This window comes from Cyprinus carpio, chromosome B12, assembly GCF_018340385.1.
Source record: "Cyprinus carpio isolate SPL01 chromosome B12, ASM1834038v1, whole genome shotgun sequence".
Taxonomy (NCBI): Eukaryota; Metazoa; Chordata; class Actinopteri; order Cypriniformes; family Cyprinidae; genus Cyprinus; species Cyprinus carpio.
The window spans coordinates 15696502-15721707 of record NC_056608.1 but is presented as its reverse complement, the minus strand read 5'-3'; the positions used below and the strand labels follow the sequence as shown (position 1 = coordinate 15721707).

Below are 25206 nucleotides of genomic sequence, written 5' to 3'. Positions count from 1 at the left end.
AAAAAGCTTTTGACAATCTCTACTTCCAGGAGCACAACTGACGCACCACTCTGCATCTGTTCTTGGGCTTTGGTTAATGCAGTGATTTTTTAGGAGCCGTTGTAATTGACGTGAATTGTGCTGAGCTCACTCCAAGCTTTCGCTGGTTTCCTCCCTCAAAGAATTCAAGACCTATTGAAAATTTCCAACTCTGTACTGCTTATACATCTCTGTACCCTTTGGTTTCTTACTTATAGTAATTATTTATTAATAATTACTTATATTAATTAAGTAATTATTTACAAAGCATGTTTTACCCAACTTAATATACATTTCCATTCTGGCCCAATTGCCTTATTTCAAGGATCTATGGAGATGAGAGATCCCTGTTATGCTTTAGATCATAGATTCCACTCTTTAGGGGTTTGAGCAGCCTTTAAACTTTTTTCATAATTAAAAAAAGTTATAAAGAAATGAACAGTACTTTTAAAATCTGTTTAAAATCATGTTATTCCACATTGGAATTGAATCATATCAGTAGCCTAATAAAAGCGGCTTCATTTTACGTGCAAAGGGTTTAAAAGCAGACAATCTTTTGTTACCATTGTTTGACTTTTCAAATGACACAGAACGCTCTGCACCTTTATTTCTTATCTGTCCTCCCTGTTCCTCTCTGTGCTTTGTACATATTTGTACATATTTATAGGTCACAAACAGCTCTATTTCTATTTCAACACAAGCCCGATATATACCTGTTTACTGCCACATTGATTAATTCCTCGACAACAATGAAAAGCACTGGCTGATTATAAAAAAAATATATAAGAAAATTTGTTTTAGGGAGAGTTTTTTTTTTTTTTTCTGGATATTTTTCCAAACGGTGGTGTTAGTCACCTAGGTTTTCTGTTTTCTCTCTTCTTGCCTGAAGGATAAGCCTGTTTGATTTATCTCTCATTGAACTGTTTATAATTTAAGGGAATTCGAATAGGAATCTGTGAAAAATAACAGGGAAAAATGCATAAAAACAGGTATTGTTTTTGTGATCTGATTGATGGTCTAATACATTGCACTAGTAAATCTTTTGTGTTGTTTCTGATTAGATCAAGCTGTTGGAATATCGCATTTGGCTGGCAGTGGAAAGCTATAATGCAGTACATTGTGATGTGGTCTGTTGAATGACCTGAAATGCTTCGTAAATCAGTGAGATGCAGACAGAAAGAGACAGGCTAAAAACTGAGGGCAGGGCAAACAGCCAGTGACCACATAAGCAACAATCGAATGTCAACAGGTGCCTTGATTCTCTCTCTCGCTCTCTCTCGTTCTCCTTATCAGCTGTGTTCCATCTATCGTGTGCTGGGCAAAGTAATCCTGGCCAGTACACCCCTGCAGCATGCCAGCTGAATCATATTGCCAAAGCTTCCTCATCAGAGTGCTTTCATTTGTAGGTTAGCAGGGAGGGACTGTGTATAATGCGAAAACCTATAGGGAGGATTTCTAAATTTCAAGTCCTTGTGTTATGTGCGAGAGGATTTATAAATAAAGTTACTGCCATTATTATGAGTATTATGATGTGTTACACATCCTCCTCCTGATATAGAGATGGCATGTGGGTGAAGTGTTCACTTACGTACTGTATGTCACGAAACCTGGTTTCCAGCACCACCTCGGTCCCATTCTCATTTCAGTTAATCCCAGAGGATTTCAACCCCTGTGCTTATCTGTGTACTGCAGGACACTTCTCCACTACATCTTCCTCTGTCTTTGGGTTTCAGAGTTGAACAGCACTGTGTGATTATGTGTGTTGAGACCCCTGTGGGATTACCTTGCTTAGTGACACTGTGTTTCAGTCACATTTTGTTTTCCAGTTACTATACAAGCATGACATATCACAAGAGGGCTTTTGCCCTGACAGCTTGAGATATGTATAAATGGACATCTGAGTCAGCTCAAAGTGGATGGGGTAGCTCCAGATTGGTTGTACAGAAGGCCCATACCTTACTATCACTTTAAGTGAGCACTAGGCAAACATAACCGTTTAAATGCTTGGGGTCAATAAGGTGTTTTAATGTTTTTGAAAGGTTTACAGTAAAAACAGTAACATAGTGAAATATTATTACAATTTAAAATTAGTATTTCTGTTTGGATATATTATATGGCAAACGTTTAAAATAAATATTTTCTATTTGAATATATTATAATTTATATGGCAAAAGTTAGATTTTCAGCATTTTAGATCACATGATCCTTTAGAAATCATTCTAATATATTGATTTTGGTGTTCAATAAACATTTCGTATCATTATCACTGTTAAAAATAGCTCCATTGCTTTCTTTGAATAATAGAAAGTTTATTTAAATTTTAAAGTTTAAGTTTATTTAAATTAGCAATCTTTTGCAATTTTATAAATCTTTCTGGTCACTTTTAATCTATTTAATGGGTCCTTGCTGAATATAAGTATTAATTTAGAAACAATATTGGCTAAAACTGATAAATAAAAAACACAATTGAGTATTATTGGGGAAGATTTGTAAGTAATTGTAATCTCAATATGTTTAGTGACAGTTGCTATGGATTTACAGAATGTTTTAAAGTAACATTTTACACCTGGTTTAAAATGTTATTTAAACCAGCATTTTCTTTTGTTTAATTTGAAACGTGACATCCCCCTGTCACTTATTTCACCTTTATGTAAAAAATAAAAATAAAAGAACAATATTAATGACCAGATGGTGAGGGATGCAACACTACTTTCCAGAATGTTTTATCAATTATTTTTTAAAAGAAGGGGAATGCTTTTCAAGGACACTCTTTTTTTTTTCTTTTTCATGGAAAAACATCCACAAAAGATCATGAATGGGTAATGTAAAGCTCTGGATTGGGTGTCTCAGCGAAAGTCCTGATGATAGCTGGTTCAGGGTTTCATATGAGTTTAAGTAAACCCTGCCATGAAGTCTCTGTCGCTGTACACCAGTGCCACAGTGTTCTCTGTTTAAGTAAACCCTGCCATGAAGTCTCTGTCGCTGAGATCAGAGGAAGTTTTTTTTCCCCAGTTACCATTTCCTTAGTTATTATTTTGGTGACGCACGAAAACACTAGCTCTCTTGCAAAAAACTGCATTTCATGAAACTTGAAAAGATTTTGGTTGAGAAGTGTTTGTGTTTTTCAGACTTCCCTATTTGTCCTATGTGTGGAGGGTGAGGAAGTTCTTCTCTATATTTCAAATGGATGGTCCATATGGTACATCATGCATCAAACAAGTGAACCTGGGGCACTAATGTCTGATGCTTGCTTCTTTCCCTTTGTGACTCATTCACTCAACTACTGTAGCTCCATCTGTAGCGCTGTGCATTTCACATATATACTACACTCTCAAAAAGATACTAGCATGCATCTATGCACAAAAATGCTGTATAAACAGTAAACAGTCCATTGTGTGCTGGACCACCAGGATATTACACACCTTTTCAGTAACATGCAGCTTTTTAAAAACCAGCCCACCCCAATTCACTCAATCTAAAACTACTTTTTATTTTGCAGAGGTAATTAGAATCAGCAGCTGGCATTTATCTGCTGTGGTTTTAATATGATGGACATTATATTTTAAAGACTTTAATGTATTAAAGATGTGTATGAAGAAATACTAATCACATACCATCCATAGAGTCAGAGCTGAATGGTTAAGTATCATTGGGAGGTTGAGATGACACTGGGGACACGTTAGGTTCTCAGTTTTGCCCACACAATGGGACCCTCGAGCAAGGGTCTTCACCTCACAAAGCTCCAGTTAGACCGCCATGGCAATTAGGCTGCTGTAGGTTGCTGCAGCTGAAAGGCAGGTTGCAAGTAACTGAGCACACGGCATATTTGTCAATGACAAACGTCTGAGGAAAAATGCCAGCTGACAGGGATATTCTTTAACTCATGCTTCATTGAAAATATTGAGCCCACATGTGTTTTGTGTGCCTTTTCTGTTTTTAATGTTTATTATTACTCTGAACACAGTCTAAACATCCTGTATACCTTTGAAAGGTTGTTGTTGAGAACTGAATTTCAAATGTTTGGAATCAAAATAAAGAAATAAAGTAAAGTAAAACAAAATAATAAAATAAAATAAATGAATTACCGTAATTCTTTGGAATCCATTTGCACTACTATTCATTTATGACTGTCAGAACAACTACATTTCCAACCTCATTTAAACAGAACCTCAGGACAGACTGCGTCTAGACTCACTAAGCCAGTTTTTGGCTTAGCTGAGCAAGCAACTGAGCCAAAAGCAGTTACCTTCTCTGGTAATTGCTATTTATGTGATTTGTGCATATTATTTAGGTGAGGAAGAAGAAAGAAAAAAAAAAATCTGGTATAAATCTAATAATATATGCTGGGGTCCAAATTCTTTAAAAATCTGTAAAATTAATAAAAAAAAATTTTCAGCCAATAACCAAATTCATAAAATTTCAGCCAGTAATCAAAAGTTTTATAATTATGACGTTTTTCATAAAATTGTTATAACAACATAATTTTAATATAATTTTAACATAATATAAAACATTACAAATATATTTCTCAAATACTATGATTTATTTTTGTGTAAAATTAGAACAGTATTTTTAATGAATACTTTTATTTAGCAAGAATGCATTATTTTCTAAATCTCCTTACTTTCACTTTTGATCAACGTTACAAAAGAATTCTATTTTAAGTAAATGCTGTTTTTTTAAACTATCAGTTCATAAAAGAATCCTGAAAAAAAAAAAAAAAATTAAGCAACACTGATAATAATAATAATAATAAGAAATGTATTTTGATCACCGAATCTGCATATTAGATTGATTTCCGAAGGATCATGTGCATGTGACACTGAAGACTGGTGTAATGACTACTGAAAATTCAGCTTTTTTATCACAGGGATAAATTGCGTTTTAAAAATACATTTAAATAGAAAACAGTTATTCTAAATGTTAATGATATTTTACATTATGGCTGTTTTTACTATAGTTTCGATCAAATAAATCCTTGGGGAGTATAAGAGACTTCTTCCATAAACATTAAAAAAGTCTTTCTAACCCCAAATTATACTTTCTTACATCATTATTTGGCTACAAAAACACTTGTAATAATACCCCAGCATGAAACTTTCTGGCTCATACTTCACTAAAACTGCGTAACACTCTGGAGTATAATACTTTCTATTGACTTGATAGTTAAATCACATAATTGTCAGCTGCAGTTTCCTTCACGTTCCCATCACAGTTTATTCCACAATCTTATGTAATTTTATATACTATTATTTTCCTTAAAGGAGTCATAGTTAGGTATAAAGTGTGATTGTGTGCTGGCATTGAGTATTACCTGAATTACCTGAATCTCATCAAAATTCAAGGTTTCAGCTGCTGAGCTTTCAGGGTCCTGTAATTGTATTATTTCTGGTTCTGATACTGCCCAACCGGAGCAGTAAAACTAGAAACACTGCGGCACGCTTGCATTACTTACGTGCCACCCTTCAATAAGCAGGACGATGCCACATACGGAACCATGCAAAACAAAGACAGGGTTCAGTAACACAAGTGGAAAATAATATACGACTGTATTTCAGAAAAAAGACCCCTGGAGAAAACTCAGAACACATGAGGAGACTGAATCGTATAATTAAATACTTTTTGTCTTTTGTCCAGGATCTACGACTGAATCACAAGTGGAAATAATTAAATCTCCAAACAGCTTTGCAGATGTCTTTCTAACTAATCTCAGGTTGTTTACTCCAAAGTTGCACACATGTAGCCATGAAGAACATTATGTAATCACTGTTCACTTTTAGGAGAAACATTAATAATGTCATTATGCTGTCATGTTCTAGGCGTCCTTTTAAAATAATGCTAACCATAAATATCCATTGCTCTGAAATATTTTTTTACGTTAGTGAATTTTCCATGGCATAATGTCTGAGAAGTGCAGAGACAGGATGGGTGCTAATTGGAACACATGATCTTAAGGGCCACAGGTGATTTATTCAGTGGTCAGGGCTTTTAATGCTTATAGGAGATAAGGGATAAAAGGGTACTTCCATCATGAATGGTTTTTGGCACACAGCTTGGCACATTTATGTGTTTGCTAACTGACCCATATCAAATATAATCTTAATTAGTTCAAGAGAAAAAATAAACTTTCATCTGTGCCATTAAAATATTTCCAGCCCAGGTTTATATTCACCAACATAACGGTTTATTCACACCGCAGGTGCTCTGAATAATTACCAGGGATGCAGGAAATAACAGACAGTATCTCAGCATCTCAGAAAGAGAACATCTGTGATTAACATTGCAAAACCAGTAAAGAAAAAGACTAATTGAAGAGCAGCCAGTCCAACAGCCATTTCTTAGTGAAGTTGGATAAGATAAACCATCTGTGGACCTTCATGTTCTTGTATTCTTTTAAATGCGTTTCATTACAAAACAGCACACTTAACATATCACACTACAAATAAACTATACATTTTAAAAGAAAATACCTTCTTCACAACTGAACTACACGTTAAAAATGAGTAAATCAAAGGTGAGTGATCGCACTTTAGTAGTCGTACAGTAGTAGTAATATCTTTACTTTGTCCTTTCACAGGGCAATTTATACAGCATCACCTCACAAACAGACAAAAATGTATAATGACAAAACTGCTTGAATAAAAAAAACCAAATAAAAAACACATCACAACAAATACGACCACAACAAAATCTGAGCATTTACAGTGCACCATTTTTTATATATTAAAATAATGTTAAAATTCACAGTACACCTTTATCTTTATGTTTCAAATAATTGTTTACAACCAAGACTACATTTAAAACAAAAGAAGCACTAATAGTCCTCCACATGGGCACTCTATGTCGTCTGACTGAGGGGAGCAATTCAAATTCTGAATACAAAATATGAGATGTATCATCTAAGATAGTCAAGGACTTCCTAAGAACACAATTATCACACAAATCATATAAACCCGCATCACCTTAAAACACAACATTAGACCCCAAATGAACAATGTTCTGCACCTGGGATCTACTTTTAACATTTAGTCCATAAAACCAACAAATAATAGCAAAAGTCAAAACAGTTTCAATAAAAGATCTATAAAACATTACCAAAATAGATTTATCCACATAAAAGGACTTAAGCTTCCTCAATAAATATAGCCGGTTTTGTGCTTTTGATAAAACAAGATTTGTGTTTTCCACCCAACTTAGCTTATCGTCAATAACTGTACCCAAATACTTGCATGAATTGAGCTTCTCGACTTCTTTACCTGCAATAACTACTTTAGATTGGATATCAACAGAGTTATAAAATTCTATCGTCATGTCTTTAGTCTTGGAAACATTAATTTGCAAATGAGAACTCTCACACCAGTCCAAAAAATAGTTCAGAAGGGGCCTATGCTCGGTATCATCCTGTTTTAACAGGCTTAGCACCACTGTATCATCGGCATATTTAATAATGTGTCTGCCACCTATTCGTATATAAAACAAATGAAAGAGGTGAAAGAATACAACCTTGGGGGCAACCCACTGTGGAGTAAAGAATAAAGAATAAAGAATATTCTCCATTTACACATACTATTTGAGATCTTTTGGTCAGAAAATCTCAAATCCAGGCCGCCAAGCCCTTAGGAACATCAAATTCAGACAACAAACGTCCAGCTAAAAGAAGTGGTTGAATAGTGTTAAATGCGGATGCAAAAACTATAAATAATAAATGAGCATGATTCTTACCAGTATCCACATGTTTATATATGAAATTTAGGAGTGTCAGAGTAGTATCCTCCACATCCTATTTCTCCTCTAAGCAAATTGTAGCAGATCAATCAACTGAATAGTATACTCTACAATCCAAGTTTTAATAATTCTCTCAAAGCACTTCAGTCTGAAATCGTTCATTTGTCTGTCTCACATAAGTGAATATCACAACATAGAACTCACAACATCAGCTAACTCATCATTATCTACACAAGATTTTAACATGTCCCATTCAGTGCGATCAAAGCAATCTCGTAGCTGTAAAATGTTCTTTGAGATGACCTAATGACTGGTCTTGCTCTCTGCAACACTGATTTATAACATGGTTACAAAGAGACTGCATTATGGTCCACACAACCAATGGGGGGTCTAGGAAAGGATCTATATGCATCTGGTATTGACCCATAACATAGATCAAGTGTTTTAGGATGGCGTATAAGACATTCGATATATTGCTGGAAATGTAAAACTCCCTCCAAAGAACACTTGTTAAAATCACCCATAATAAAATGAGGAGCATCTGGTGAACGCAACTGACACCGATGCACCGCTTGACTGATTATCTCCGTTGCCTTCTGAACATCAGACTTTGGATAAATGTATACCACTGAAATAAAAAGTTGCTGAAATTCTCTTGGCAAATAGAAAGGCCAGATAGATACAGTCAATAATTCTATATCCGCGGTACACATTTTCTCACACACAATCACTGTCTTTGCCCATCGATTGTTTATGTACAGACAGACACCTCCTCCATGAGACTTTCCTGTGACTGAAGGGTCACGGTCCAGGCGTAGAGGTGCTCCAAAACCATCCAAAGACAGTTCAGTGTCACAATCATTCCCGTTTAACCAAGTCTCTGTTAGTGCAATCATACAAGTTTCTCTGCACTCCTGTAGACAGCGCATATTTGCTTGCAGTTCATTTATTTTACTTCATAAGGATTTACATGGAAGCTCTTCACAGACATTATTTTTTAATTACTTTTAAATCAGCAGTGGTTAGTCAAGTGTAAATTCATTTTCTGTAGTCGTTTCTGATTACAGTAATAATAAAAATGCCTGTAGTTCATCTTATACTGATACTGAAGAAATCAAAACAGCATTGCACCTCTTTGACTTTCATTTTATGTAACCCAGGACCACCAAACCAGTCATAAGGGCCAATTTTTAAAAATTGAGCATTATGAAAGCTGAATAAATAAGCTTTCCATTGATGTATGGTTTGTTAGGATAGGACAATATTTGACCGAGATACAACATTTGGAAATCTGGAATCTGAGGGAGCAAAAAAAAAAAAGGTTATTGAGAAAATCACCTTAAAGGTTGTCTAAATAATTGTACTAATCTAAAATTAAGTTTGATACATTTACGGTAGGAAATTTACAAAATATCTTCATGGAACATGATCTTTACTTAATATCCTAATGATTTTTGGCATAAAAGAAAAATTTATAATTTCGACCCATACAATGTATTGTTGGCTATTGCTACAAATATATCCATGCAATTTAAGACTGTTTTTGTGGTCCAGGGTCACATATGGACAAATCCACTGAAACATTCTTCATATTATATTCTGCAGTTAACCGAACATTATACAGGATTGGAACAAAAAGAGGGTGAGTAAATTATGACATATTTTCATCCTTTTAGAAATCTCCCACAAGAATTGATTGCACTTGTTTCAAGTGCCATCCTAAGCTCTTGCACTCCACAAGTCCAAGTCTACATTTTAGTAATACAGTATAATGACGCATAAACTGTCAGATAGCAGTCCAATGTGGTGTTAACATCAGTGCATGCTTGGCTGAAGTTTGTATCAAGGGCATATAGCAGTTACAAGGGCAGCAGCCATGAGCACTCTTCTGAAACGTAAGATGACGAATGGGACACCATACAGTGCCTTGGATTCCAAGGACAAACACACATGCCCATCTTAAGACTGCAAGTACTTGTCAAGTGTGCGATTTGGGACAGGGCCACTGTTATTTTTCCAAGCAAGTCATTAAAATGCATTTGTACATATTAGAATGTAAACTAAGACTAAAAGCATAAGACTAGTGATGTTATTTAATGCCACTTAGCTGTTTCACTCCGTAGAGGAATTAGCTGGCTGACGTCTTCCGTAGGAATCCAGGGAAGATACAATTAGGAAAATTCAGCCACCATTTCAACCTTCAACTCCTGTGAACAGATTTTAATAAGCTTTGCATCTGCCAGGCACCCACTGATATTCACACATGGTGTTTTTTTTTCTTCTTCTTTTTTTTCAGCCAGTGGCAGATCATATAGTGTTTTTGCTTGCCTTTGTATTTACATGTTTTTAGTTTAGGGTTAATCTTCAATCATCATCTTCATGGGATTTAGGATGTCTGCCAAGTTTCTTGAGCAATCGAACATACTGCACTTCATAATATTATAAATTCCTGCTTCTTGGACAGCTTACATGCTGTCTAGTGTATGACAACTTGTCTGATTTAAGTTTTTTTTTTTTTTTTTAAGTAGTTTAAGCCCTATTCACAGGGGATGAGTATTATCTGGGGACCTTGTGTGATTTTGAAATTGCCCCCCCACATCTGAATTTTGTGTGGTGCATTCGCACGGGTGGATAAATTTTAAGATGGATAAAAAGGCACAACAAAAACCTTGAAAAAAGATATACGACCTGCCAAATCACAAAAATGTTGATTCGCATGGGACTAATATTATCACAGGACTCGGTGTTCTGCAAAATATGGTAGGCCTAGGTCATTTGCGGGGGAATTTTTACTTTACAAATTACAGACATGGCCAATTCGCACAGGATTAAGATCACAGACAACCTTCACAATTATTACAAATGACTGGAGGTCACCAGGTAATAATAATCCCGTGCAAATAGGGCTTTTGTTAACCAGCTAAATCCAGATGTTTTCTAGACGTCCCCCATTGCATATCAGTCATTTCTGAATAACATACACATCCATTTCTAAATCAATCACTATGGAACTAATGATCATATTAAATTTATTATTATTATTATTATTTTTTTCTTCAGAGGAACAGAATGTCAAATGCCTTGTTTCTCAACAGCATCCAGTCACAATTAAGACCAGGCAGTGAAAAGACGTTTTTACACATGGAACACGGGCAAAGGCACATGAAAAGGCAATCTCACACATTTGTATCTTTAAAAAAAAAAAAAAAAAGGTAAAGGTAAAGGTAAAGGTAAACATTTAACTCACAAATCATTATTATTGGTTATTGTCCAGCAGTTATAGATTTCTAAGCCAAAAGCTAGAAATTAGAGAAAATGTAAAGTTGCCTGTAGTATACACTACCGGTCAAAAGTTTTTGAACAGTAAGCTTGTTAATGTTTTTTAAAGAAGTCTCTTCTGTTCTCCAAGCCTGCAATTATTTGATCCAAAGTACAGCAAAACAGTAAAATTTTGAAATATTTTTACTAACCTATTTAAAATAACTGTTTTCTATTTGAATATATTTCAAAACGTAATTTATTGAGATTTCAAAGCTGAATTTTTAGCATCATTACATTCTGATATTCTGATTTGCTGCTCAAAAAAACACTTATGATGATTTTGAAAACAGGTGAGTAGAATTTTTTAAGGTTTCTTTGATGAATAGAAAGTTCAGTAGAACAGCATTTATCTGAAATAGAAATCTTTTGTAAAATTAAGTATTCATTTCTATAATTTCTTTTCCAAAAAATAAAAATTATACTGACTCTAAGCTTTTGAATGATATAGTGTATAATGTTGCAAAAGGCTTTTATTTCACATAAATGCTGATCTTTGGATTCTTCTATTCATTGAAGAATACGGAAAAAAAAAATTACTCCTCTTTTAAATATTGATAATCAGCAAATCAGCATATTAGAATGATTTCTGAAGGATGTGACACTGAAGACTGGAGTAATGATGCTGACGATTCACCTTTGATCACAGGAATAAATTACAGTTTAAAATATATTCAAATAGAAAACAGTTATTTTAAATAGTAAAAATATTTCACAATATTACTGCTTTTGCTGTACTTTGGATCAAATAAATGCAGGCTTGGTGAGCAGAAGACACTTCTTCATAAAACATAAAAAACTGACTATGACTGATCTGATATATATAAATAATTTTGTCCCCCTCACTTCTGAAAAGATGGCTACGCCCCTGGATCATTATAAGTGTTATGTGGCTTTGTGATGTATTTTGTTAAGGGGTAAGTGATTATTGGGATGCCTCAGGAGTCTGACCACAGAGGAGACAGCCAGCTGTGAATTGAAGAGCATATCTCCAGGGAACATGACATAAGCCTGCAATATGATCTGAGCCAGAGGGCACAAGAACCACATTCCTTTTATAAAGCTGCTTGACACCTCTCTCTAGGTCACTTTCCCCTGCATGGACACACTGACAATCACTGGCCATCTCTCACTAAATATTTCAAATCTTATTTGTGTAATGTGAAAACCCATAAATCAACAGCTGTTAAATCAGGGTCTTGAAACCATGATCCACACTCACAATAGTCTTCTTTTACATTTTATTTTACTGTGATAAAAAGCTAAAAGAAGACTATTTTTGTGAGACTATTCTGTGTGCGGATCATGGTGTCATATACTAAATATATAAAATATAAAATCTGCAACATAATCTCAAATAATAATAATATAGAAATAATTGTAAAATAATTTAGATGATATTACATTCCAGTAGATGAAGTGTAGCATGTCACACACTGTATAGGAGGACACTGGAACTGATCGGTGCCCTGAATATGTTTAAATCTTTTTTGCATGACAAGTGCAGTGAAATATCAACTGATCAATGACGATATGAGGAAGTATTGATTATGAAGTGTGATTATTCTAAGCCAGTCTGATATCTTTGAAGGGACATCTAACAGGAAGTGAGTTAAAGTGTGTACTGAGTGTTCAGACTTCGCCCATACATGATTTTCCCTTTAGATTTATAATGCAAATCACAATTTGCAATATCACAGAAAACCACAGTCCCTCTGTGCAACAAATAATCTCTATTGCACTGTGATTATCAGTTTAGAGACCATGTGGCTTGGACAGCATGCAGCTGTTATTTAGAGATGGTGTGAAAGTGCATTCGTTTTTCCCATTACCATTTCAAGGCTGGTGTACAGGCACACACTTAAATGCACAGATACGTCAGTTCCATGAGTCACCCACAAGACAATTTACCATGAAGGTCTCCAATCTCTTACAATTTCCACATTTGGAGTCCAAAAAGATGGGAAATAATAGGGATATAATTACATGAACCATTTAACCTGCAAAAACTTTCATTCTCATCCAGCTGAGATAGACTGCACTGATGTTCTTTCTGAATGCAAACAAGCAGTCCTGAACAATTAAACGAGTGATTTGTTCTGCAACAACAATCATTTTATAGAGGACATTTGTGTTAAGTTAACGACAGAGAACACAATCGCATTGTTAAATCCAGCTTGTTTTTCCCCACTGACTCTCCAAGGGCAGAAGGCCACACAAGGGCTGCTTGCACAGAATTTATTTGTCTTTCTTAGACCGTGCATCAAGACCATATATCATCTTTGATTTCCTGCTGTCTTAATGGTTCCAGCACCTGAATACCCTCTCCAGCAATGCCCTCCCTCTCATCAGAGCTCTTACAAAAACAAAACCAGTCAACCTGCAGCACCTGTAATCACTGTGGAACTATAACTCTCCTAAGAACCACCCTGCTCCATCCTGTGTTCCCAGCCCTGGGCTTGGACTGCGGCATCGTCCCAGCTCACAGTTTTCCTCTTTCCGCTCCACCCGGACACTCCACATAACTCTAATTATTGGCCCACCCTGCTGATCCCCCTAAAGTTCAGCTGCAACACCTTCAAGGACTTCCTCTCCATTCAAAACAACCCCGAAAGCTAATGCTTTACCGCTCTGATCTGTGGGAAAAGAGAAACTCACAGCATGGTCCGCAGAGATAGGATTATGGTAAAATTATGAGGAGTGAGTGTGTGTATAGATGTGTTAATGTGTGTTACTGGAGCCATCAGCCAGATTTTGAGCTTCCAGAGAGCCCTAAGAGGTTGCCAAGGGGAAATAGTGCCTGTTAAGAAATAGCAAGAAGTCACAATTTCCTCTTGAGACTGTTATATGTGCATTTATTTGTGCTGTAAGTGACTTTTTGGAACGCCACACATAAAATGTTCCTACCTGTACTTCCTTACAGGTACCACAGAAAATGGTGTCCTGAGGAATTAATGTGTATTGCTGACAGCCTAACTAGAAACAAAGCGATGAAGATATAAGTGATAAAAGGTATAGAAATCTGTACGCTTTGTCAGTTGCTTGTTCATGTTTTTGGATGTTTCGGAGAAAGGGCATGTGGTTGAAGAGATGGGGGTGGCTAAGTCTGACAGAATTTTTGGAAACTGAAAATCGCCTGCAGCACCTTCAAATCCAAATCTATTATCCCATTCCATTTAAATAAAATAGAAATGTCACAAAGTTTGCAAAACAAGCTCAATATCAAAACTTTAAATAAAAAGAAAGAGAGAAAAAAAAAATCAGGAGAAATAATGAAATGCTTTTATATAAGTTTTGCTGTGGTGTTGTCTCAGGTGTTTCTATTATCTTTCTTTCTTCTGTGGAACAAGGAAAGCAAGAACCAATCAAATGTGTACTTTGAACATTTGAAGAATGTTAGTAACCAAATCATATTGGTTACCACTAACTTAGAAATGCAAAAAAAAAAAGTCATACAAATTTGAAACGACACAACATGTGGGTGGATAAATTATGACATAAGGGAGCAAAAGGACATTGCAACACAGAAAGGCCAGGGGCCATCAGCTGTATTGTGATCTGTTTCATAATGGATGTGTCCATTAACTTGCAGAAAAGACAAGGCAGACAAACACAGGGTCAGCACATGGTGTCCTTGTGCATCCTTGCTACCATATTTTTGATTCACATTCTGTAAGAAAATCTTGTAAAGTATTTATGTTTTTTAGAAAGATTTATATTTTCAGTATTTGGAAAAAATATTAAACTATTGTTATAACAGTATCAGGCTGCAGTATATGTGCCGTGGCATTTTAATGCTCTCAGAAAATGTTTCTCACTGTGGTTATTTAGTCTATGTATTTATGTTTATGTTTAATATTTTACTTGAATTACCCATGGAAAGCACTATACAGAGGGATTAACCATCTAAACCACTACACATTCTGTAAGAAATGCATCTTTATTTTACTTGAATTACCATGGAAAGCACTATACAGAGGGATGGAGCTGCTTTGCTGTTTCATTACTGATGCTCTGTGGTGCAGTTGACCCTGTGACCCAGTCCCTCATTGAGTGTTTCACAAGGCATTGGGAAACTCACACATCTTAGCTAACAAAATATACTCTTTGGCTATTGCAGTAAGCAAATGGTATGCCAGGAAAAAGCACAAACAGCTTTGAGAAACATAAGAAAAAAAAAAAAAACCTTACATAAAAAAAGAGTAAATTAAATATAAAGTAAAAATAAAAAATAAACAAGATCAGTATTCAGTATATATGTCACTGTGGCATTGCTTTTAGAAAAACCAATCATCAAAATTGACAAAATCAGACAAAATTGGTCAGTTAGTTATTTGCATATTTCATCTCCACCAGAAGAAGCAAAAGATTAAGCTTTTCATATATCAACAAGCAATGCACAAGCTAAAAAGACAGCCTTAAACAGCAGTGCATCGAGAGAGATGCCTCTTTCCTGTTCCAACCACTCTGTAATTGCATATTATTATTCTTTTTTAATAATAAAAAAAATAATAATAATAAAAAAAATGCAAATAAAAGCAATTTCACTAGTGCTCTCAGACCTTTGGACCTCACTGTATCCACTGTGTATTTTTCTTCTTGTATAAACACCCTTGCAATGTGTAACACAGAACTGAACATTTTGCCCTGTCAATAACACTAGTTTAGTCTAATATAAGAAATCATTCTTAAAGAACGTAATAAAGGAAACTCACACTTATATTTTTTTTAAAAAGTAAAAAAACTAATAAAAAAAAAAACATTAGAACAGGTGGAGTGAGGGGTGCTAAAAAGAGCATTTTCAATCTTAGCTACAAAGAATAAAGGGGGGAAAAGAGGAAGAAAAAATTAACATACAAATGAGCATATGTTCACAAAGACTGTCCAAAATGAAGTTAAAACTGAACAAGTATTGAATACAAATTGAATACAAATGTAGCTACTCCCCTTCTAAAAGCACATAGTCGTCATGTTATACTGTGTTTGTCTTGTCTTCACAAGTAAATATTTTGAAACCAGTTCAACCTTTAACTCCAGGGAACTGACTTTAGACAGTTTGCATCTGTCACCTCATTGCATATGGTATTTTCTCAACCAGAAGGTGGTCATATACTGTTTTCTTTTGCCTTTGTGTTTAAGTTTTCAAACCACCAGGCATAGATCTGGTGGGGACATCGTTGATGATCTTCTGTAGGATCGCTGTCCAGAATTCAACTTAATGTTGTGAATACATGGAAACAGCACGATTCATGACAACACTGAGGAACTTTGAGGCTCAAATCTTGTGAATCACATCTGCTCATTATTTTTAAACATCTGCTTGTAATTACTATCAGTCCTGACTTTTCTCACCAATTGTAGGCTTTTGCAACCAAAAGATTGTATTTTTTATTCAGATAGATAGAACAAATATTATTTTAAGAATGGGTAAGTTTGTTTATCATTCACAGGGCTGCACATTCTAATGGAATGTTATAATAAATTAAAAATAGCACTATATCTGTTGGTGAATATTTATTTAAAGTCTTTAATGGTTAATAACCCTGCTGCATGTGTTTCACATTCTATTTCTGTGCTCAGTGTCAGCAAGATAATGCTTAATTATTAAGGCCTTTATTAATGGGTCTCTCTGACCTCTAATGCCTTATTTGTTGATCTTTGCAATCCCTGTTCTCTCATCTGTCTCTTGCCGTTGTAACACTCCTCTCTCAAAGGCTTAGTTATGCTCTAAAGAACATTCCTGAGTTATCCAAGTGGCCAAGTGCAAAACCTCAGTGTGACAAAATGCTTTTTATATGATAACTACCATTATCAGCTCATGTAGTAAAAACTCCAGCACACATTTTTATGGGAAGCTATAATTTCAAAGGCATTGAATGGCTTCTTTTTCAATGTCTTGTAATGTCAAATATTATGCTGGAATTTCACTAAGAATGAATTACATGCTGTCCTTTTTTTACTTGCATGCACTGCCTTATTTTAGTACTTGATTTACTGTGCATGGTTCTGTTATCTGATTCAATGCATGACTTAAAAAAAATAATTAAAAATAAAAAAAGTATTATATAATATTATTTTAAATTTGTTGCTCAGTTTTGAGAAAATGGTTGACGTTTTTGCTTAAGTGCTTAAGAAACCTTAATCATTTTCCTTTTTGTATCTTTTTGTTTGATGAATGGAAAAACTACACATGATTCAGACAGAGTTGTACACAATGTAATCCCTCACCCTGGAGTCTCACTTAAAATTCATCATCTTAAAACACCAGGAAAAAAAAAACAAGCACAAGAAAGTACCATTCAAACATCAATCATTCAACGGTTGTGTTTTACATTGCCTAAACCTCGACAAAGCACTAAAAATAAAGCTTTCATGTAAACTTGTCAGTGTAAGATTTCAAACCTCCAGTGGATTTCAGAAAAATCAAGACAATAATACAAACTCATAGTTTCTTTTCATCTAAAATGGGGACAAATTTATAGATGAAAAGATACGACGTCTCAGACTTTTCTTAAGTTGCATAACAATGTTTTCCAGCGTTTGCAAAAGGAAGGACTAAAAGGTTATGGGAAGAAGCTGGTCATTTTGGCACAGCATGTGGGTTTCCTGTACAGTTTGACAGGAAAAGACTGAAGGGATCTGAGCCACACTGATTACTTCACAAAAGTCATTAGTGCATATGTGTGCATTAAAACTAGCTAGGTGCTGAGTGAGTGATGGCAGTGTCAACTATCTGTCATGGCCTGACCTTGTAGAAGCACATTCACCTCGCCTCGTAAGACAGATACTGCGGTAGCCTGCCGGGTGATGTGGGGTGATGGAACTCTGCTGTTCTGTGACCCTCTACTATCAGAGAAAGCCACATTCACCAGTGTCTTCTTCAAGGGGAAACTCTGACACATTTACAGTACACGGATCAATGGCGCAACAGAAGGAATCTGCAGCCAATAAATCGTGATCGATATCTCAGTGTCCTACCCAGAGGCCCAGATCATATTTAATGCAGAACAATGGATTTTTCATAGTCAGGGCCTAAAATTAACACTCACCAAGCAGCAAATGCAGGTAAATTCAGCATTGGCAAGTATATGTATTGTAACAGCCATTAACATAGAACTTGAAACGGGGAGAGGAATGGGGGAAATGTAATTTGAAACACATTTTTTAAACGTTAAGCTTATTTCAAATTGAGCGTTGTGTTTTTTGAATGCAGTGTCATGCGCAAGATGCCAGACGCTAGCACAGCAGTCAAACATGTCCATCTAGCGTGCTTCCACAGAACCAGTTTGCTGGTAATTTAAAAAAAAAAATTTAACAATGAGAGAACGGAGAGAATGAAATCTCTCAAGTGATAAGATAAGATGCCTGACTTTAGTAACCGGGATCACTGGAAAGGTACTGTATTTACAAACACGCACACAAGAGCAATGGGGTCTCATAAACTCAGCAGCTGTCCTGGCTCTGTCAGTAAGCTGCTGCCATTAACAGGTCTTCCCCTGAACCTGTTTCTTGATTCATTTCCATTACCACCATCTATATACTCCCACACACCATATTGACTCGGAATACAAAATGATGAAACAGCGTCACATATAGCAAACAAATGCAAAGCTATCTGATTCCTGTCATACTATGCATAGTGCAACGTTTGCACTAGCAGTTTTTAATTAAATAATGTATGCAGCTCAGCAGTGTGTGTATAATGCATAATGTATTTGTAGCTGAGGCAAAATTCGACTATGCACTGTCAAAACTTTATAAGATGTCTTTAGTAGTCATGGTAGATTTTGATGCACAACCTGCTGATTCTAATTTTCTTTAACCTGTTTACAAGTTCCCATTACAGGGCCTGGCATAAGAATCTCACTCAAGTTTACCAGGCGAAATGAAAGTTAAACTTTCAAACCTTTCTGCAACCACTGCATTTGTATTTCACTCACCCAGATTTCAACTCTACATTTGTTATCACTAGCCCTGCAAGAAAAGCTCAGCATATTTACTGAAAATCCAAATGCACGTTGTGCACATCCTCCTCCCATCCCTTACATTTTTGGTTTACAAAATATTTTGGCGAATGTGAGCTACCAATAGCTCTCTCAGCCAGAATGCAACAAATTACGCAGATTTTCTCTCACAATTAGGGTATAGAAGTGTTCTGTGTTATCAAAGTGAATTATAAATCTTTTGATCCATGATTGCTGCTTTTGTAAGGCAGGCCCAACTTTGATTACTCGACCAAGCCAGGGTTATTTTTTTAGAGAGTTTGATGGAAATGTGTGCCATTCTTACTTTTGGATTACAAAGTTCATAACAGTTTATCATCGTGCAATTGTTCTGCCAGGAGTATCTCATGCTAGACTCAAGATGGTCTGGAAGAGGTCCTGGAATATATGAGATGTATTGATTTGGATTCTTATTGGATCAGAACCAGATGAAACAGCCCACCGTCTAGACAAATAAGGTCTCTAACTCGGTGACAGATTGGTGTCCAGATTGAAACCAGTGCCATTACAAACTATAATAACTTTATTAAGGTGAATTTAGAATGTGAGTTAGGCTTTGTCAGGGACACTTTGTGGTGTCTTTGAGCTTCCTTTTGATTTGAATGCCAAATGTGACTTTTGTTCAGTTATTTCCTAGGCCTTAAGTAAAAGATCAAATGGATGCAAATTCAGGTAAATGCATGCTACCATTGTCCATGTAGCTAAATTTAGTATGCAAAAAAATAGATCAGTAACAGTTAGTAAATGTAAATCTTGACCTTTACATTTTCGTTGTTTAACACAATGCAATGGAATCGTGTATTAATTAAAAATGCATTAAATTAAAATATATTTTTTAAAATATATGTGTTGCCTTTTTATCCATACACTGTAAACTATTATTTTCCAAAGTTGTAAATAAAACAAAGATTATTGGAAGATGTTTTCCAAGAAAATACTAGTTAAGTTCAATTTCATGTTTAATTCAATGTGTTACTTGTAGCTTCTTTGTAATTCATTGTTAAATTTACCAGCAATTTCCAAGTGAAAATTATTTCTACACCATTTTTTTTTCTTAAAAATCTATCAAATCAATTATATTTCACATGCATAAATAATTTTAACATTAATTGTAATATTTATTTTAAGCTCGGGTGAAGAGTAATCATTGTGTAATGTTGATTTATTGTCCTCACCAAATACATTGCAGGACTGTGTACAGAGGCTGCTGTAGAGGACAGGCTATTTTTAGAACTGCAAGGACACTCAGGTCTTCCTTCTGGCAATGTCCATCACTTCCTAAACATGGGTCATGTGGCCTGCCAAAGACAGATTATCAAAATCAACCCAAGAGGAAAGACCTTAGAAGAATTGTTTCATTGCTCTGCTGACTGTTTCTCTCTCTCAGTAGTGCTCAGAAGTCAGACAGTATGAGAAAGCATAATGTGACATTGAGAAGAAGAAAAAAAGGAAACTCAAACTGTATAAACTTGGATAAATTTGTAAGTGATGATATTGTAATTATGGCAGTGATTGAATAGACTGATACATTCTTGTTTAGCTTTCAATTCAGTGAACTGGTTTCTTTGTTTTCATTCTTGACTTAAAAAATAAAAAAAAAATAAACAAATAAAAAACTTTTTTTCCCCAAACTATCATTCCAGTAATTTCAGTATTTATGTTTTTAGAAAGATTTATATTTTCAGTATTTGGAAAAAATATTAAACTATTGTTATAACAGTATCAGGCTGCAGTATATGTGCAGTGGCATTTTAATGCTCTCAGAAAATGTTTCTCACTGTGGTTATTTAGTCTATGTATTTATGTTTATGTTTAACAGAAACTATGTCTTTTTATAACAGTCTGGGTTAAGGTTAAGGTTTTCTGGTGCTCAGATGTCTGTCTAAATAATTATAGAGTGTACTTTGAAATGAAATTAATCGTAAACATGCTGCATGTTTATTTTTTCCATTAATTTGGAAACTCTTCAGTATAAATGGTTGTAGATTTTGCACTTTGATACAAAAAGACTCTGATAACCTGATCTAGAAGGTTAAAATTCCATTACCAGTTGTATTTTTAGTGGAGATTTTTTTTAAACCTTAATGACAAAAATTTACTCAGCTGACAATAAATGCAAAGCTGAATGAGTCACACTCTGAGAAATCTTAATGAATATAATATGAGGAAGGAGCTTTGGTATGCTCTTTTTTTTCACTCTCCTTTTTACGTTCTGTTTTTAATTTTGTCATTTGTTGGGAAATTAAAATACATTTTAGGATTAGATCAAGTTCTAATCCGGGGGGAATTTTGACACCGTGAGTAATTCATTGTTGAGAATGTTAGCACATTTTCCTCCTAACTCAGCGATGCTCATAGCCTATTCCAGCCTTGTTAGAGCGTTATTCTTTTAGTCCACTGTAATTCATACAATGCAGACTTTTAGGTAGCAGTTCTGCTGATTGGAGAATAATTTGGTGCTGAGATCCAATCAGAGGAACCTAATTATCATCTGGCCTATTTAACCTAGACCAGCATTTGCACTGAGACAAATTATCTATGAACCTTGAGACACAAATTACATAGTTATGTTTCAAAATGAATTTTTTCTGAAATGTCTTTTGCAAACATAACATCCTGGAATTAAGGAAAGATTGTCACACAATTAAATATAATGGTGACTCGTCGAGTGTTAAAATTTCACCTTTAAAATGCTACTCAAAACAAAGCATAATATTTTGAATGTCCTGTCTATTTATATTGTATGTGTAGTCATAATTTGAACTATAAAGCTGTGCATCAAGTTCTCATCTCAGCTGTAGCACTTTGCAGCAACAAGAGGCAATCCTGAAATTCAGACCCAAATCCGCAAAACTAAAACAGTCTGGTCTTGGCTGATTCAAAACAGACCTGCTGGACTGAGCAAAGATGAAGGTAAACTGGAGAAAAATTTGTTTTATTCAGTCACATCGACTCAGACTGTCTGGAAAACAGCATGGAGTTACGATAGAAGGCCAAAAAGACAAGGTCAACGACCTACCTCAGAGGCTGCTGTTGTTGGTGCGAGAAGTATGCGCGAGAACAAAGCTCTCCGTGCACTGCTGGCTGCTAGAGGACAAGGAACGTCGGGGCGAACGCTGAAAGCGGTTCCATCGGTTGAGGTAGCTGCCAGCCGTCCACGTCCTCTGTCTCTTGCGGAGGTACTCCTTGTAGTTCTTGGTGAGCAGGGTGTAGAGAAACGGATTGATGCAACTGTTGCTGTAGGTCAGACAGGTGGTCAGATAGTTAATGTTACGCTTGGCCTTGGTGGAGAGATCCAGCTCAGGCCTAAACTGACCTAGAAGCTGCCAGATCCAGAAAGGCAGGAAGCAGGCCCAGAACAGGAGCACGATAGTGAAGATCAGATATAGCACCTTCTGGTTTGGGAGCTTCTTGGTCTGCTTGAACGTTTCCGTTTGGGAAATCCAGTAGGTTCGTGCCAGGCATATGTACAGGTACCCAATTATCACCCCTGGAGCCACGATGCTGGTGCCAAAGAGAAAGGAGATGTAAATTTTATATGAGAGAGGGCTCAAGGTGGGTTGGCACATTGGCTTGGAGCTTTCCGTCATCAGCTGGACGCTGATGATCATGGGTAAGGTGAGAATCAACGAGGCCGTCCACACCAAGAAGGCGATTGCTTTTCGGTAGCTCTTAGAGCGTTTGACTGTATCTAGAGGCTTAAGGACGGCAAAGTAACGTTCTGTGCTCATGACAGTCAGGGTAAAAATGCTGGCATGCATTGTTAGGAAGTCCATGCTGATGAGGATCCGACATCCAGCGTCTCCAAAGTACCAGCCCTTCAAGAAATGTGTGCACACCACAAATGGAATCGTAAGTAAGTAAAGCAGATCAGCTAGTGCCAGGTTGATGATGTAGATGTACATAGAGGCAGCCGTGCGCATGGAGTGGCACATGACCACGAGAGTGTAGATATTTCCAGACACACCCACCAGACACATTAGGGACAGGATGGTGCCAATGGTGAAGGTGGCAGCCATGTCTTCAGTAGAAGCTTCTGCTGGAACCTCAGTGACATTGGAAACCTTCTCCAGCATCGCCACAATGGGGTCCATTGACACAGTGGTCATCTCTACAGAAGAATTAATGGTCAAAAGTGGTTAAAAGGTTGTTGAACAGTTTCACTTATAGACTTAAAATTAAATATATATATATATATATATATATATATATATATATATATATATATATATATATATATATATATATATATATATATATTATAATCTATTTTTAATCTATTATACATAATTTTGAATTCTACTTAGCAAGTAATGACTATAATATGAAAATATAAATGTAATAATTAAATGTAATTCTAATAATACACTTGTTATGTAATTACAGATATATTACATTTATTAAATAAAAAAGAATTGGTCACAAATTATTTTAAGGTCAAACTCTCACTATTAACAAACCATTAACTATGGCTTTTGCCTCAATAAACTCCTAATTTTCTGCGTATTAATGCTTAGTAAGGTAGTTCATTTTAGGTACTGGGTAGGATTAGGGATGTAAAATATTATCATAGAGAATGTGTGCTTTATAAGTACTAAAGAACAGCCAATATGTTAATAATAGGCATGCTAATAAACAATTAGTTAACAGTGAGAATTGGTACATGTACTAAAGTGTTTCCAAATAGTTAAATGAATATAAAATGGTATTTTAACCAATTGTGTTTTTTTGTGCTTCAAATTCAAAGTCATGAATAAAATAATAATATTTTTTAAAATAAAATAATGTTTTAACCTGTGGTACATATAAGATCAAAATTTTTAGAGTGCCTTAAATTCTGCCTAAAAAATCAGCACTCTCATTAACGAAAAAAATAAATAAATACGTTGAGAGGTGGATTAACCTTCCCACTACTTGATGTAATCACTTAATTTACTATTCCTATCAAATGATTAATCCTTAAGCATCAACTAAATATTTAATATTTAAAACTAGACCCTACACCCTCAAATTAATGAAACATGCTTATTTATCACAACAGACATTTAGACAAGTGACCTCAAAAGTCAAATAGAAGAAGAATCAACATTGCTTTACCTTGATTGGATTCCTCAGATGGCGTAGCTCCAAGCAAACAGACGTTTAGCATTTATAATGAGTCCAACTCATGGTTTCTCCTAAGAGTTTACTCCTGGATTCCTACCACGTTGTCAGCTAGAAATCCTTGTATGGCAAAATTAAACAAATCCAGTAGACAAAAAATGTATTACTTAAGCTGTGCCATGTGTGATAGGACACACTGATCACGTCAATACAAAAAGCGCAAATAAGTCATAGGCAGGTGCTTCATCCATGAAAGAAAAACTTCAGTTATTCTTCAGCGGAACACTCACTATATCGCAAACCTGAGTGGCAGATAAGGAAAATCCTACAGGTTCAGAACAATGAATAAAAGTGGTACGAGCAGAAAAAGGGCACAATCCTCTTAGATGGATATGCCCAAGGAGGCGATCACTTTCAGCTACAGCTGGGTTCAGAAACCATCTCCTCCACTGACAGAGTGCGTGCCTGCGAGGGGTAGACTGAGAGAGAGCTACTCACACACTAGCACAGAGTGGGAGGGGAGATGAGGGCGAGAGGAAAGGAGAGGGAGAGAAGAGAGAGATTGGTTGGGGGGAATGCATTGTGTGATGAGGCATTCTGGAAATGTGTGTGTGTGCTTGTGTTATTTGTGAATGACTAATGAGGTACTACCTGAGCTCATTCATTCATCTAGCGGACAGAAGATTGCCACACATGGGATTTGTATTACACATTTGTGTTTCAAAATAAAGAGAAATTATACTAAAACACAGAATACAATGTACCATAACAAGCTGCTTTTGCAAAACAGAATCTGCAGGCGTTTCAAGCAAACAGGTTTAGGTAAATGTTTTTTTTTTTGTCCCCTCCTTTATTTTTTAACATTTCAAATAGGCAATTTAGCTTTCGCTTCTGTCAAGTTCCTGTTAGCGATGCAATCACAATTTTCTCCACTTTGGTGTTCCAAGGTAAACATTTTGCAGTGTTTATTTCACATAATAAGCACAGACCGAGTCTTGGTAGGCAGGAATAATCAGGACTGGCCGAAGTGGGTGTACTG

General features: G+C 35.6%; 1 protein-coding gene across 4 annotated transcripts in view; it reads right to left on the bottom strand.

Annotated features, from left to right (window-relative positions):
- The window catches only part of LOC109076127 (urotensin-2 receptor-like), a 30250-nt gene extending 5278 nt beyond the window's left edge, over nt 1–24972 (bottom strand). Inside the window, exons 1-4 of one of the 4 annotated variants that reach the window (XR_006156109.1) lie at nt 24162–24971; nt 22381–23175; nt 22084–22301; nt 20240–20362 (exon numbers count right to left, since the gene is read on the bottom strand). Coding sequence is in view for 2 of the 4 variants with exons in the window: in XM_042735616.1 (XP_042591550.1) it covers nt 22085–23175; nt 24162–24213 (1143 nt within the window). In the remaining 2 variants the exon portion in view is untranslated. Of the gene's footprint in view, nt 1–20239; nt 20363–22083; nt 23176–24161 lie in introns of all 4 variants that reach the window. The other 3 variants (XR_006156108.1, XM_042735617.1, XM_042735616.1) reach the window with 3 other exon arrangements.
- Between the last annotated feature and the right edge of the window lie 234 nt (nt 24973–25206).